The sequence below is a fragment of the Cupressus sempervirens genome, chromosome 10 (assembly GCF_028749045.1).
Source record: "Cupressus sempervirens isolate cs-2001-9-10 chromosome 10, ASM2874904v1, whole genome shotgun sequence".
NCBI lineage: Eukaryota > Viridiplantae > Streptophyta > Pinopsida > Cupressales > Cupressaceae > Cupressus > Cupressus sempervirens.
Window position 1 is genome coordinate 573,097,318 of NC_143127.1, and position 12,607 is coordinate 573,109,924.

Genomic DNA, 12,607 nt, shown 5'->3' on the forward strand with positions numbered 1-12,607 from the left:
AAGATATAATATTAGTTCTAGTAATAATGCAAATAACCTAAATTAGTAATATTAACATCAATTCATTATATTTATAATATCATCTCTGCATAAAAATTAAAATAATACTTTTATATAAGATAACTAAAATATAAATATAGAAATAGAATAATACATTGTCATAACATTTAATAATTATTAAGTCAAATTTATAATTTTATAATTTTCAAATTATCTTTTTTTAGAAAGAATAAATAAATATCATTTTGTTTAAGTCAAATTTATAATTGTTTAATTTTCATATTATTTCAAAATTATTGATTCAAACAAAAAAAATTTATTTTTTTATATAATGATAAAATTTATAAATATATTTTAATTCATAAAAAATATAAAATTTAAGTCAAAAATGACCATAGCCTTCTTATTTTCATAAGATTTCAATCGGCTTACTGGATGTCAACAGTCAGGATTATCTCTGACTTGGAAAAGCTAGCCCTTAACAATTGGGTCTGGCAATGTTAATGTAGAGGCTAAAGAATTTAGAGCTAAATTGGTGTTTTTATTTTAAAGGAAGGCCCATAAGAAATATTTCAGATTCTAGTTAGCATGGTGAATAGAATGGGAAAGTGCATAGCATTTAATAGTGGAATTCAAGTAAAATTAAACTGGGTGTAATGCTACCATTATGTACAGAAAGATATATGGATTCAAGCAGAGGCCTTGAATATCTCATCACAACTGCTCTTTCCATTGATCAGTGTCTTTGTTGTTTCTTCTTAATTCCACTTCTCCTTCTTCATGGTTTTATTACCCGTTTTAAAATTTTTGTTCTACATTCACCCATTTTCCAAGCCACACACAGATTTTTTTTTTAAATACTTACATTTACAATTAAATGTAGTTGTTGTGTCTTCTTTAACCAATTGTATCAGAGGTTAGAATTTTCAATTCACACCTCTACGTGCCCTCATTGATCTTGGAAACCTGATTTTTTAACTCAGACTGGTCAATAATTGATGCTTGATTCGGATTTTTATTATTTCCAATTCAAATTTCAGATTTTCACCATGAATCTGACATTTGGGAGAAGGCCTTACTGGGCAATTTTGGCGTGCTGCTGCCACATGTTTCCGACGGAGGAGACAAAGGAGAGGTGCTAGAATGTGTCGGCAAGGGATCCTGATATCCATCCCTCTATGGTGTTTGACTATCATTCCCCTTTAGTGGGTAAGCCCTCAAATGGGTAGGCCTTCAGATTGCCGGTTTGGCCAAGAATGGGGATTTGTTTGTCCATAATTTTTTCATATTGGGTTTCTGCAAAGGGTAATGGGGAGCTCAGTGGGTCAGAGTTTGTTGAAGAGATGGAATCAGAGGAAAGTAATGTGATGAGGAGAGTGTGCGTTGCAGGGGCCATGGTAAAGGAATTGGCAGGACCATTAATAGTCTATGTTTTCAGTGAAAGCTGGAATGGAAGAAAGAAAATTCTAGAGTTCCCTTGAAAAGGAAAAGAAAAAGAAGTTTCCAGAAATCATTTTCTAATTTTTGGTATCTAAATATGATTTTTACCCCTGGCATAAATGACACCAGCCAATCAGAAATTAGAAGTTCTTGGTTCAAAATTAATATAAAAATAAAGTACTTTTTCAACTTTAAAAAGTCATTAAGTTTGATTGTAAAATAAATAAATTCTGACCACCAATGAAAACATTAGTAACCTGCCTTATGCAAGGCAGGGATTAATAACTCATGCCCAAACTTTATAATATACACTTTTACGATTAGTCATTAATTAAGTGGGCTTAATTAATGATTAGAATATTAATTAATTGCTTATTGAATCCCTTCAATAGGATAATTCCACTTCTGATGCACACTGACAAACCCACATGCCCAAGGGCTGTGACAGAAAGAGCAACAGGCTGCAATTTGACTTTCTATAAATAGTAAGTTCACCATGCCGAAGAGTAATGACACCCTAACCAATGGTAACAGAACAACAGAGACTCTCAAAACCACAACATTAGCCTACAAGGATCGGAATGATGGGCCAAGATCAGCACTAATGAACACCAGCTAAAAAGGGAACATTCCATATAGTTACGACTTAATTTGCCATGAATAAAATTATGAAGAGGTTACATTTAAATTGGTCAAAGAATGACAGAATGAGTGCACATGACCATCTATAGACACCAAATACAACAGCCATCTCCAGCTTTCTAGAGTATGCCAAAGATTAACCAATTAAGGGATATGATCATATGTATATCATCTCAATTGTAAAGAGAGGATTGCTCGCATTGACCTTCAACACAAAATACCTCATGAAAAGGAAAAAAGTCTCTGCAACAGATCTGGGAACAAGACATTTTGTTGGTATAAGTTGCAATTGTACTTCCCCAACAATACCGGCAAATTGCTGTTTTGCATAAAAGGTCAGAAGCCTGGTTGGTCTGTACATTAAAAACATGTTAAGAAGATAAAGTTACATGATGAAAGGCATTTATGTAACAAGTTAAAAACTTAATGAATATTTCACACATTTACCTTAATGTGCTGCTGACAAACTTGGACGCGGTCTCACAACATTTAGTGCACCTCTTGCTGTAGCCTGTTGACCATCCCAATATATTAATGGAATATATAACTTCAATTGTACTGACAAAATTTTGAATTGAAAACTCTAGGAAACCAGGAACCATTCTATATGTACATTAAATAAAATCATTACAATATAGGCACTCTAACAAGATAACATTACCTCAAAGAAAGAGTTATAATTCAAACGCAGTAAGAATTGCCTCAAAAAGGGTGCTCGCTGGCTTCCAGCAAGCTTGCTGCTCCGAAGGATTGTATATAAGGAATTTGATTTCTTGTTGAATTCCTGCTTTGTGCAGAAAACATTCTTCAAATACAACACATTCAAAATATACTAGAATACAAAATTTATCTTTAAAAAGTTTTAAAACAACATAGAATGGGCCGATTCATTTTATTTGTCATTACACGCTCTTCTAAATTTGCACTTAAACTGCGAATGAGAATCAGGAATTCAAATAACTCAACCTTTTTCAGAAGACACTTATGATATACATGTAGTAATCATAACACATAAGACATAAGCATTGACATGCATCAATTTGAATCTACCTCAACTCCAGCTTGAGCATACAAATTCTCATTAAATAATGAAACCCATTCTAATATTTAGATTATATGATGCTTCATATCAAAAGACTAAAATTTTAAAAAAGAGAATAAGCTATACAGATAAACCTCAGAAATGAAGGATACAGACATGCCACAAACTACAATTGCCACTATGACAGTCTCAAATATATACCTTGATAAACATGAGAAAAACAATGACTAACAGCACACAAAATGAAAGAGTACGGGAAATTTGATAGAACTACAATTACTCAATACAAGAACTTTCATCGTAGCTATCATAAGCAACAAAAATACATATAACAATGTCATGGTCTAAAAGAGCATCCTTTCATTAGTTTCACAATCTTCTTATTGCGACAAAAAGTACCAGTTCACATGGAAAACAAATGGTACGGTTCACAATCTCATTGTTCAGTGATGTAATCTGCTTGAATCATCAAATAAATATGATATGCACTCTGCTCAATTTCACAGAATACTCCTATCTTATATGTTGTTTTGTTTATTATCAAGCTATATGGTTTCAGACCTTTAATCTGTAGACAGTTATCAACTTATTATGGTATATTTGTAATCTAGTTTTTGTTGTGCGGATTCTCTGTATCAGTCAGCTGATCTTGTTTGTTATTGAGTTCGTAAAAAGCATTTGTTGGGTGAGTGTCCTGTTTTAATCCTTGTCTGTCAATCAAGAACAAAATATGTGCAAATATATGTGCCATGATATCCTTAGCATTCATGTATTTGTTCACAACACCATCATAAGAAAATTTTCTGCCTTTTTAAAGAGCAGCTTTAAATTTCTTAGCTATATTTTAAAGAAGCCTGATTGGTTTCCACTTTTCTCATAGGATTAGTAAGTAACTATGAGCTTAAGTTAAGACAATGCTGCATGATTGAAGAAATTGAAATAGACTAACCTCAGTAATCTGCTCCAATTCTGCCATATTTGGATTGCCTTCATATTGTTCAATTATTCGACAAAGCTGCAAACACAATTTTATAATGCTGTCCAGAATCCTTGACACCGATCCAATATCCAGAAATGATTGAGAAATCAAAGCTGATAAGTACCTGCAAGGCCAGAAATACATTGGTATGGTGTATCCTTTTAACGTCACACTGAATGTAGATTGTAATTTCACCCACCAAAGTTCCTAAGACAAAAATGTAGGTCACTGACATAAAAACATGTGCTTTAGTGAAAATATATAATTATATGGAAAAGTAAGAAGCAAATGAGGAATAGCATCCATAAGAAATCAAATGCAACAAACATCAATACCTGCTATAAGATTCATCATTCGACTGAAATGTTTTATAATGATGAAACCATTGAGGAGAAAACCAATGACATCATCTCCAGTATCTCAAAATGGGGACTCTACACATTTGGCTCAAAGATGTCAAGCATGCAAAGGAATGATTGGACATGGAGGAATGTATTTAGGTACAAAATAAGTAGAGATCAGAAACTCTTGATATAATTTCAATTTCTTAATATTTGACATGATTAATATGCTGGAAGAATCAAGTAGCAAATATGTCCATGGCCAAATCCCTAACACATTTGTCCATTGCCAAACATGTCATCAATGCTTAAAGACAGGATTATACATTTCTCTATCACTGAATATATCACTGCAAGAGGAAAAAGACACTAATTTGCATTTCCAGATTTCACAAGCAGGAGCCTTCAATGCTACAAGAGACAGTGAATGTCTCAAAGTAGCTATGTTTAGCTATCCAATATTTTTGGATTTCAAAATTTTACAAGCAGAAGACAGCACCTCCACAAATGATAGAGGATGTCTCAAAGTAGCTTTTTTTAAGAAGCTGTTATTGCTAGAAATGTTCTCAGAGAATATGTACTATAAAATGAATTAGAAATAGACCCTCTTGGTTGTCTTTTGTTAGACATTAATAAATTTAGATTCACTACATATTTCACTGCCCCATCTACTACAAGATCAGAGGGAAATTCTACTACTTGTTTAGGGAGATTCACTGTCTCCCATCCTTTTTCAGATATACAGATCAGAGGTGCCTCAAACTATATCCTCAAGGAGCTTAGAGGCTCTGGGACCTCACTTTGCAATGGTTTTTCCCCTTGAAACTGCACTCCAATCAGCTCAACACCTCATTCTCTATGGTGATTTCTCCAACATGTGCTACTAGGCAGCTTCTTGATCCCGCTTTTAGGTTCCCTAGGGTTGTGAGACATTGCAAAGCCTCCACTTAGTTACAGCCTTCTTCCAACTCTTCCAGAGGTCCTTGAAGGCAACTTGGGATTTCTTTCCCTAGGGCCTATCCATCTATTCAGGACTTTTTCCCAGCTGCTCAGAGCAACTAGCTGGGTTGTTTGGTTTGGTGGTTTCCTCTTGCTCTTGTTGTTCTATTCTGTTTTTTTTTTGGACACTGTTTGGTACCCCTATTGTGGGTTTTTTTCTGCTATGTTTCGGCTATCCCTTGGACCTTCTATTTGGTCTTTGTTGGAAATTAATAAATTTATATTATCTTATCTTATTTATAATCATATCTAGATATTTCTTAGATTGCAAAAAACTGTGTTGAACAAAAACTTCATCCGATTCATTTTTGTATTACTTTCAATAATATATCCATACAAATTATCAGATTGGTAATTATTGCAAGATTGTACTTTGATCATGATTAATTTGACTACTTTTAGGTTTATATGCGATTCTCAAGTACAGGTGATAAAATATTGTTTTGTGTCTACACTTTAGTTCTCATGTGTACACACTTTATGGCATTTGCTCTTTAGCCAGAAAGTAAGCATGCTCGTGTTGTCATAGGATAGGTTTCTATTAGTGGTCATAAAAAATAAAAAAATATGTGCTTTTCTAGAAAGCCATTCTTTAGGGGGACAACAATTCAAACAATAGGGAAATTCAAATGTATAGGAAATGTCAAATATTCATATAAAAAGATGTGATGTCCCCTCCAATCCAAGCATTCTAAGATTAATCCTTATAAGCATAGTCTGTTGAGGTCATTCAAATTTGAGAAGTCTCCTATGGAGATGGATTGAGAGTAAAAAGGGGTATTGAGATTGTTTACAATGATTGATATAGATTAAGCATGGCAGCTTGGCAACTTCCTTCAAGGACCAAATGATTGAATATGACCAATTGATACTCCATTTGTATAATCAGGATTTGATTACATCATTGTCAGATATGATGCAAATCCAACTATTTAACTTGACATACTCGTAATATTTATGATACACAAAAATATATACCATAGCAACTATTCCCAAAGATCTTTTATATCCATCATCCTCATCATTAATATCACAATCATGCATAGGAAGATAATGAGGATATCATTATCATCCTCAGTTACTATAGCTCCAAAGAGATGTTAGTAGAAAGAGCTTGATTGAGCATCAGCTACCATCATGTTAGATCAGCAAGTCAGAGATTATCTTCATCATAATATATCACTCGGCAAAGTCAAATGGTAATCATCAACTAAATAGAGTTGGTAACAGTCAGCAAGCATTTAGTAAGTTGATCATTTATAAGATCCTCATCAACATTAGTCTCAGAAATAGAAGATATAATAAGCAGCTTGCTTTGGATCATTGATGTCAACCAAAAGATAATACCAGCGAACATAAGTAAAACAAGAATCAAATAAGAAAACGATAATTAGCAGTGTGGCAGGTATTATGAAAAGGTGTGATCTGTTGGTAATGGAAAGTTGTTGGCTAAAATTTTTGTAAGTCACTAACACCACAACTTACAAAATTGTTACTTTAGGCAATCTCTAATGAGATCTCTCTCTCTCTCCTCTCAACAATAGGGGAGGCTCCCTTCCTACTGTGTGTGGCTATTCTTAATCACCTTCTCTTTTTTCAGGAATGATTCATACACAACTACAACTTTCAACTTAACAAAAGGTATTTATTATGATGATAATATCGGTAGCTCTGTGGTTGACATAAGAACAACACCAGCTGCAATAATTCACACACACACACACACACATTGTGAAACAAATACAGCAACCCAAAGTCTCCTGTGCTTGTCTCGAATGAGGGATTCAAGTAGAATAAATAATCAATTGGGCACAAATTCTCTTAATAGATATTCTCAAACTTAATAACTAGCACTTGCACCAAAAGCATGTGAAATAGTGAAGCCAATAGTAAAATATTAATGTTTGTTATTGTTGTGTCTTCTTTGTAAAAGTTGAGCTATGGTTTCATATAGAAGTAGGGTTAGGTTTACAAGAAAAATAAAATTAGAGTTCAATTAAGATTTATTTATCTCAAGGTCATAGATGTTGAATCCTAGTCACCAATAGATTTACAGTTACCTTAAGACTTAACCCTAACTATAACAGTACTTCAACTCTATAAATATTTAATTCAATGTTCATTACAAAATAATTTCAAACTCATTTTATTTTTATTATTGTTTTTAATAATGTTTATATCATCTTATGACATTATTAAATAAACATATTTATTTACTAAATTAAATTATAAATAAGTTTTATCTATAAAAACTAAAATAATAAGTGACTAAAATATTGTAACAATGACAAAAAATAATTGCATATGTTTTTATTTAATAAACTAAAGTATTATTGATTTTTAAAACCAAGTTTGGACAAAAAAAGAAAGTAGTCTTAACATTATTTATAAAAATTGAAATAATAAGTGAATAAAATATTGTAAAGATAACAAAAAACTAATTGTATAAAAACGAAAAAAATTATGTTTTCCAAAAATTAATATAATTGTATAATTTATTTTTTAAAATAATTTATGTAATAATAATTTAAAATCTAAAATATATTAGTTTTTATCATTATTAAATTATAGTTATTAGTTTCGTGAACAAAAATCAATCCTTTTTAGGTAAATACATAAAATATATTGATTAGTAATTTTAATCTTCACATGTGTGACAATATGATATAACATCATGGGAAGTGACATAGGGGGAGAGGTAGATTACTAATTCTACTTAAAAACATTAAATATTGCTGTTAGATTTCTGGATTTGATTGTGTATAGTTTTTTTACATCAAATCCAGAAATCTAACAGCATTATTATTGATTGTGGAAATCTAATAGATCTCAACCTTAAATATATTAAAGATTTGTATTGCAGTAGTGGCAAATTACGGTAAAGTAAGAAATCTCTAGGAGTATTTATTAAAAACAAAAACAGAAAAACACTTTACGAAGACAGCTATCAGTCAAGCAACGAGCGCACTATTTTCTACTTACCTATGGAATTTGTTTGTTGTTTTTAATTTCCGTCAGGAGGTTTTCCCAGTATACATAGCCTATTGGCTAAAAATACCTACAACAGAAGTCCACAGTCTTCAATTCTAAGTAATTGCAACCAGCATCACCTATAACAATTTATCCTCTTGGAATATAAAGTATTCAAAAGTTCAAGTTGACTCTGAAAACAATTGGCATCTCAAAGTATGGACAATTGAATTCAAATCCCTCTTGAGCAAAGCTCCAAAACTCACAATCAATATCCATAAAATGTCGAGACATAACACCTTGAATCAACACAAAGTTTGAAAGCAAGTTGCCCATTTTATTGAAAGCAATTCAATTTACAGATAAGTTCAAAGTTATAGAGTGCAAATACAAATTGGCAAAATTTTCTTGCATTGCCAAAAGATGATTGTTTACAATGAGCTCCCTTCTTTATATAGGAAAAGAGTGGAGGGAAAGGTGGAGAAAGAAAGGGAAAACCCTTACCACCTTGATTTATTCTCTAACAATCATCTTTTGGAAAAGCTTAAAAAGGGGGTTTACGAAAAATGAAGAGATTAAGGTAAAAAGAGTTCCTTAAACGAGGGAAAAGCTTAAAAACTGGGTTTTCTAGGAACATTGCATATGAATGGACAAGTTTTAGGTTAGAAAATGAAGCATGGATGGGTCCATCGCACATTTTTTGATGTACAAGTACGAGTGTCGAGATGTTATGAACAAGGGGGGTGGCTGTAAAAACCTTGGGACGACAAAAAAGGTGAATGAGTTTTTCAAAAGGGATTGCATATGCGGACAACAAGAGGCAAAAAAGAATGCTACCACACCAGGGAAATTTTCTGATCAAGATTGGGAAACAATAGAGGATAGTAATCCCAATGAGGAAATAAGTTCAAAGAAGAGGTTAACAGGGATATGTGTGACCTACGAGGAGATATATCATATATACGAAGCATGTTAAGCACCTATATGAATGAAACAAGGAAGGAGTTGTCATGCAATTAAGGTGAAACCTTCAAGTCGACTAATAATGACACAAATTTTAATACTCCTACGAGATCTAGGAATTTTTTTCCAAAGGTGGATATGCGCAAATTCAATGGCAAGGATCCTCTAACATGGATAAATGAAATGGAGAATCTTTTTGAGGTACATCAAACCCCATATGGACAAAAGGTCACAATGGCTTCCTTATATCTAGAACCAGATCAATTCATTTGGTATCATTGGTTTTGCACTCATAGGAGGAAAAAGGGTCTCACTGTATCATGGTCAATTTTTTTATAAGAACTCCAAGCACAATATAGCAATAGTGTGACAGAAAACTTCTTTAGCCAACTTGCTAAGCTTCAACAAACAGGATCAATTAAGGATTATATTCAAAAATTCCAAAATCTATCCTTAAGAGTGGATACAATTACAGAGAACTTGAATGATTTATTCTTGGGTGGTCTCAAGGATCACATTCAACTTGAGGTATGCATGTTTAGTCCTAGCTCAGTAAATGAGTCTTTCATATTGGCACACACGGTAGAGGAGAAGTTCTTGATTCCTAGAAAGCAAGGGGCTAATGTGACAATAGAAAAAGGTTATTCAACACCTTATCTTCCTCAACCTACTAGGTTGACTCAGTAACAAATTGAGGAGAAAAGAGAAAAAGGAATGTGTCTCAATTGTGATAGGAAATACAGTCAAGGACATAAATGTACTGAAAAGAAATTGTTCTATATTGAAGGTCCAAGTGAGGAAGAAGAGGATGAGACCATATCAGAGGAGGATAGGCAGTCAGGTGAGGAATCACATGATTCTCAACCAATCATTTCTTGTCATGCACTTTCAAGTTTCAATACACCACACACTCTCAAGGAAGTGGGTTTCTTAAAGGAGCAGAAAGTAATAGTGTTGATCAACTCAGGTAGTACTCATAATTTCATTAACAAAAAGTTGGCAACTCTTCTAAATTGTTTTATATATCCAACCCCAAAGTTTCAAGTTTTGATTGCAGATGGGGGCACAGTTAGTAGTTCAAGGAAGTGCCACAGCATCAAATTATCCATGGGTGATTATCAACTTGATACCCCAATGTATGTGATATCCATGGGTGCGGCAAATATTGTTTTGGGAGTACAATGGCTTACTACATTAGGAACAATTGAGATGAACTTCCAAGAATTATTTATGCGATTTCAATCAAAAGGAAAGGTAGTGGAGTTAAGGGGATTGAAGGCAAAATCCCCACAGATGGTAAGCTCTCATCAAATGCAAAAGTTTCTTAAGAAAGGAGCGGATGGATTTGTGTCCCAACTATGTTCATTAGAAGTCTCTCAATCTAATGCTCTTACTCATCTAGATTTATAAGCAATAATTGATTGTCACTCAGTGATTCTTGGAGATATGCCCAAAGGACTTCCTCCTAAGAGGGATCATGACCATGCCATACAACTAGTTCCAAGGAGCTAGCCACCAAACATCGGGCCTTATAGGTACCCACACATACAAAAAAGTGAGATAGAAAAAATTGTTAAGGAAATGCTAGAGGTAGGAATTATCAGGCATAGCCAAAGTGCTTACTCCACACTTCTTGTGATTGTACGTAAGAAGGATGAAACTTGGCGCATGTGTCCAGATTATAGAGTGCTCAACAAGCACACCACTAAAGATAAGTTTCCTATTCCAATCATCGATGATCTTCTAGATGAATTAAACGGAGTTGTGTATTTTACCAAGTTAAATCTTAGATCGGGTTATCACCAAATTTGGATTAAGGAGGGAGATACTTGCAAGACATCATTTTTGAACTCATGAGGGTCATTATGAATTTTTGGTGATGCCATTCGGTCTTACCAATGCACCATCTCCATTCCAAAGTTTGATGAATTTCATTTTTAAGAAGTTCTTGAGAAAGTTTATGTTAGTGTTTTTTGATGATATATTAATTTATAGCAAGATTTGGGAAAAACATTTACAGCATACAGATCAAGCATTACAATTACTCGAAGATCATCAACTCTATGCTAAGCCATCCAAGTGTGCTTTTGGTCTTAAGGAGGTGGAATATTTGGGACACATTGTTTCACATGGAGTAAAGGTGGACCCTAACAAAATTAAGGCTATCATGGAATGGCCTATTCCAAAAACCATTAAGAAGTTGAGAGGTTTCTTGGGATTGACGAGGTATTGTAGAAGATTTGTGAAGAATTATGGCCGTATAGCAACACCCCTTACCACTCTATTGAAGAAGGATTCTTTTCATTGGATTGAATCTACTAATGTAGCATTTGAACAATTGAAGAAGGCTATGTGTACAACTCCAGTGCTTGCCACTTCGGACTTCACCAAAGAATTCATTATGGAATGTGATGCTTCTGGAAATGGGATAGGAGAAATTCTCATGCAAGAAGGTCGACCAATTTCTTTTGAGAGTTGTCAATTAAAAGATAAAAATCAACTCAAACCTATTCATGAGAAGGAAATGCTAATCCTTCATGTAGTTAAAAAATGGAGGCCTTATGTAATGGGTTGACACTTCAAGGTCAAGCCAGATCATGATAGCCTAAATTTTTTTTTGGAACAAAGACTATCTTCAAAAGAGCAACAAAAATGAGTCACTAAGATGTTGGGATATGACTTTGAAATTGTATACAAGAAAGGGAAGGAAAATATTATGGCCCATGCACTTTCCAGGAAGGATGAAAAAGATGAAGCCTTATTGTGTGCCCTTTCAATATTACAAGAAAACTGGGTTGTAGAAGCCAAAGAAGAGTGGAAAAATGATGTTGCAACAAGTAATCTCATCCAGCAAATAAAAAGTGACCCTAGTAGTTCAGATAAGTTTTGTTTAAAGGGGGGTATTCTTTGGTATAAAGAGCGCTTGTATCTCTGCAAGAATTCCACTCTTAAATACAAGATTGTCAAAGAACTACATGAGTCCCCAATTGGTGGTCATTCAGGATTTTTGAAGACATATCATCGGGTCAAGCAAGATTTTTTTGGTAAGGGCTAAAAGGTGATGTTCAAAAATTTGTGGCTAAATGTTTGGTCTGTCAAAGAAACAAGGGGGAAACAATTAAGACACTAGGTCTCTTGCAGCCTTTATCTATTTCTAGCCAATGTTGGGAAGAGGTATCCATGGACTTCATCACAGGGCTTCCCAAATCTAAAGGTCATAATGTCATCATC

At 33.6% G+C, this 12,607-nt stretch overlaps 1 protein-coding gene across 2 annotated transcripts in view; it reads right to left on the minus strand.

Moving 5' to 3' along the window:
• Positions 1 to 1,785: 1,785 nt before the first annotated feature.
• GCP4 (GAMMA-TUBULIN COMPLEX PROTEIN 4) overlaps positions 1,786 to 12,607 on the minus strand; it is a 220,743-nt gene continuing 209,921 nt past the window's right edge. Inside the window, exons 14-17 of one of the 2 annotated variants that reach the window (XM_089803100.1) lie at positions 4,074 to 4,227; positions 2,744 to 2,866; positions 2,530 to 2,593; positions 1,786 to 2,435 (exon numbers count right to left, since the gene is read on the minus strand). In XM_089803100.1, the coding sequence (XP_089659226.1) occupies positions 2,531 to 2,593; positions 2,744 to 2,866; positions 4,074 to 4,227 (340 nt within the window). In that variant the 3' untranslated portion in view covers positions 1,786 to 2,435; position 2,530. The remainder of the gene's footprint in view (positions 2,436 to 2,529; positions 2,594 to 2,743; positions 2,867 to 4,073; positions 4,228 to 12,607) is intronic. The other variant, XR_016356680.1, reaches the window with a different exon arrangement.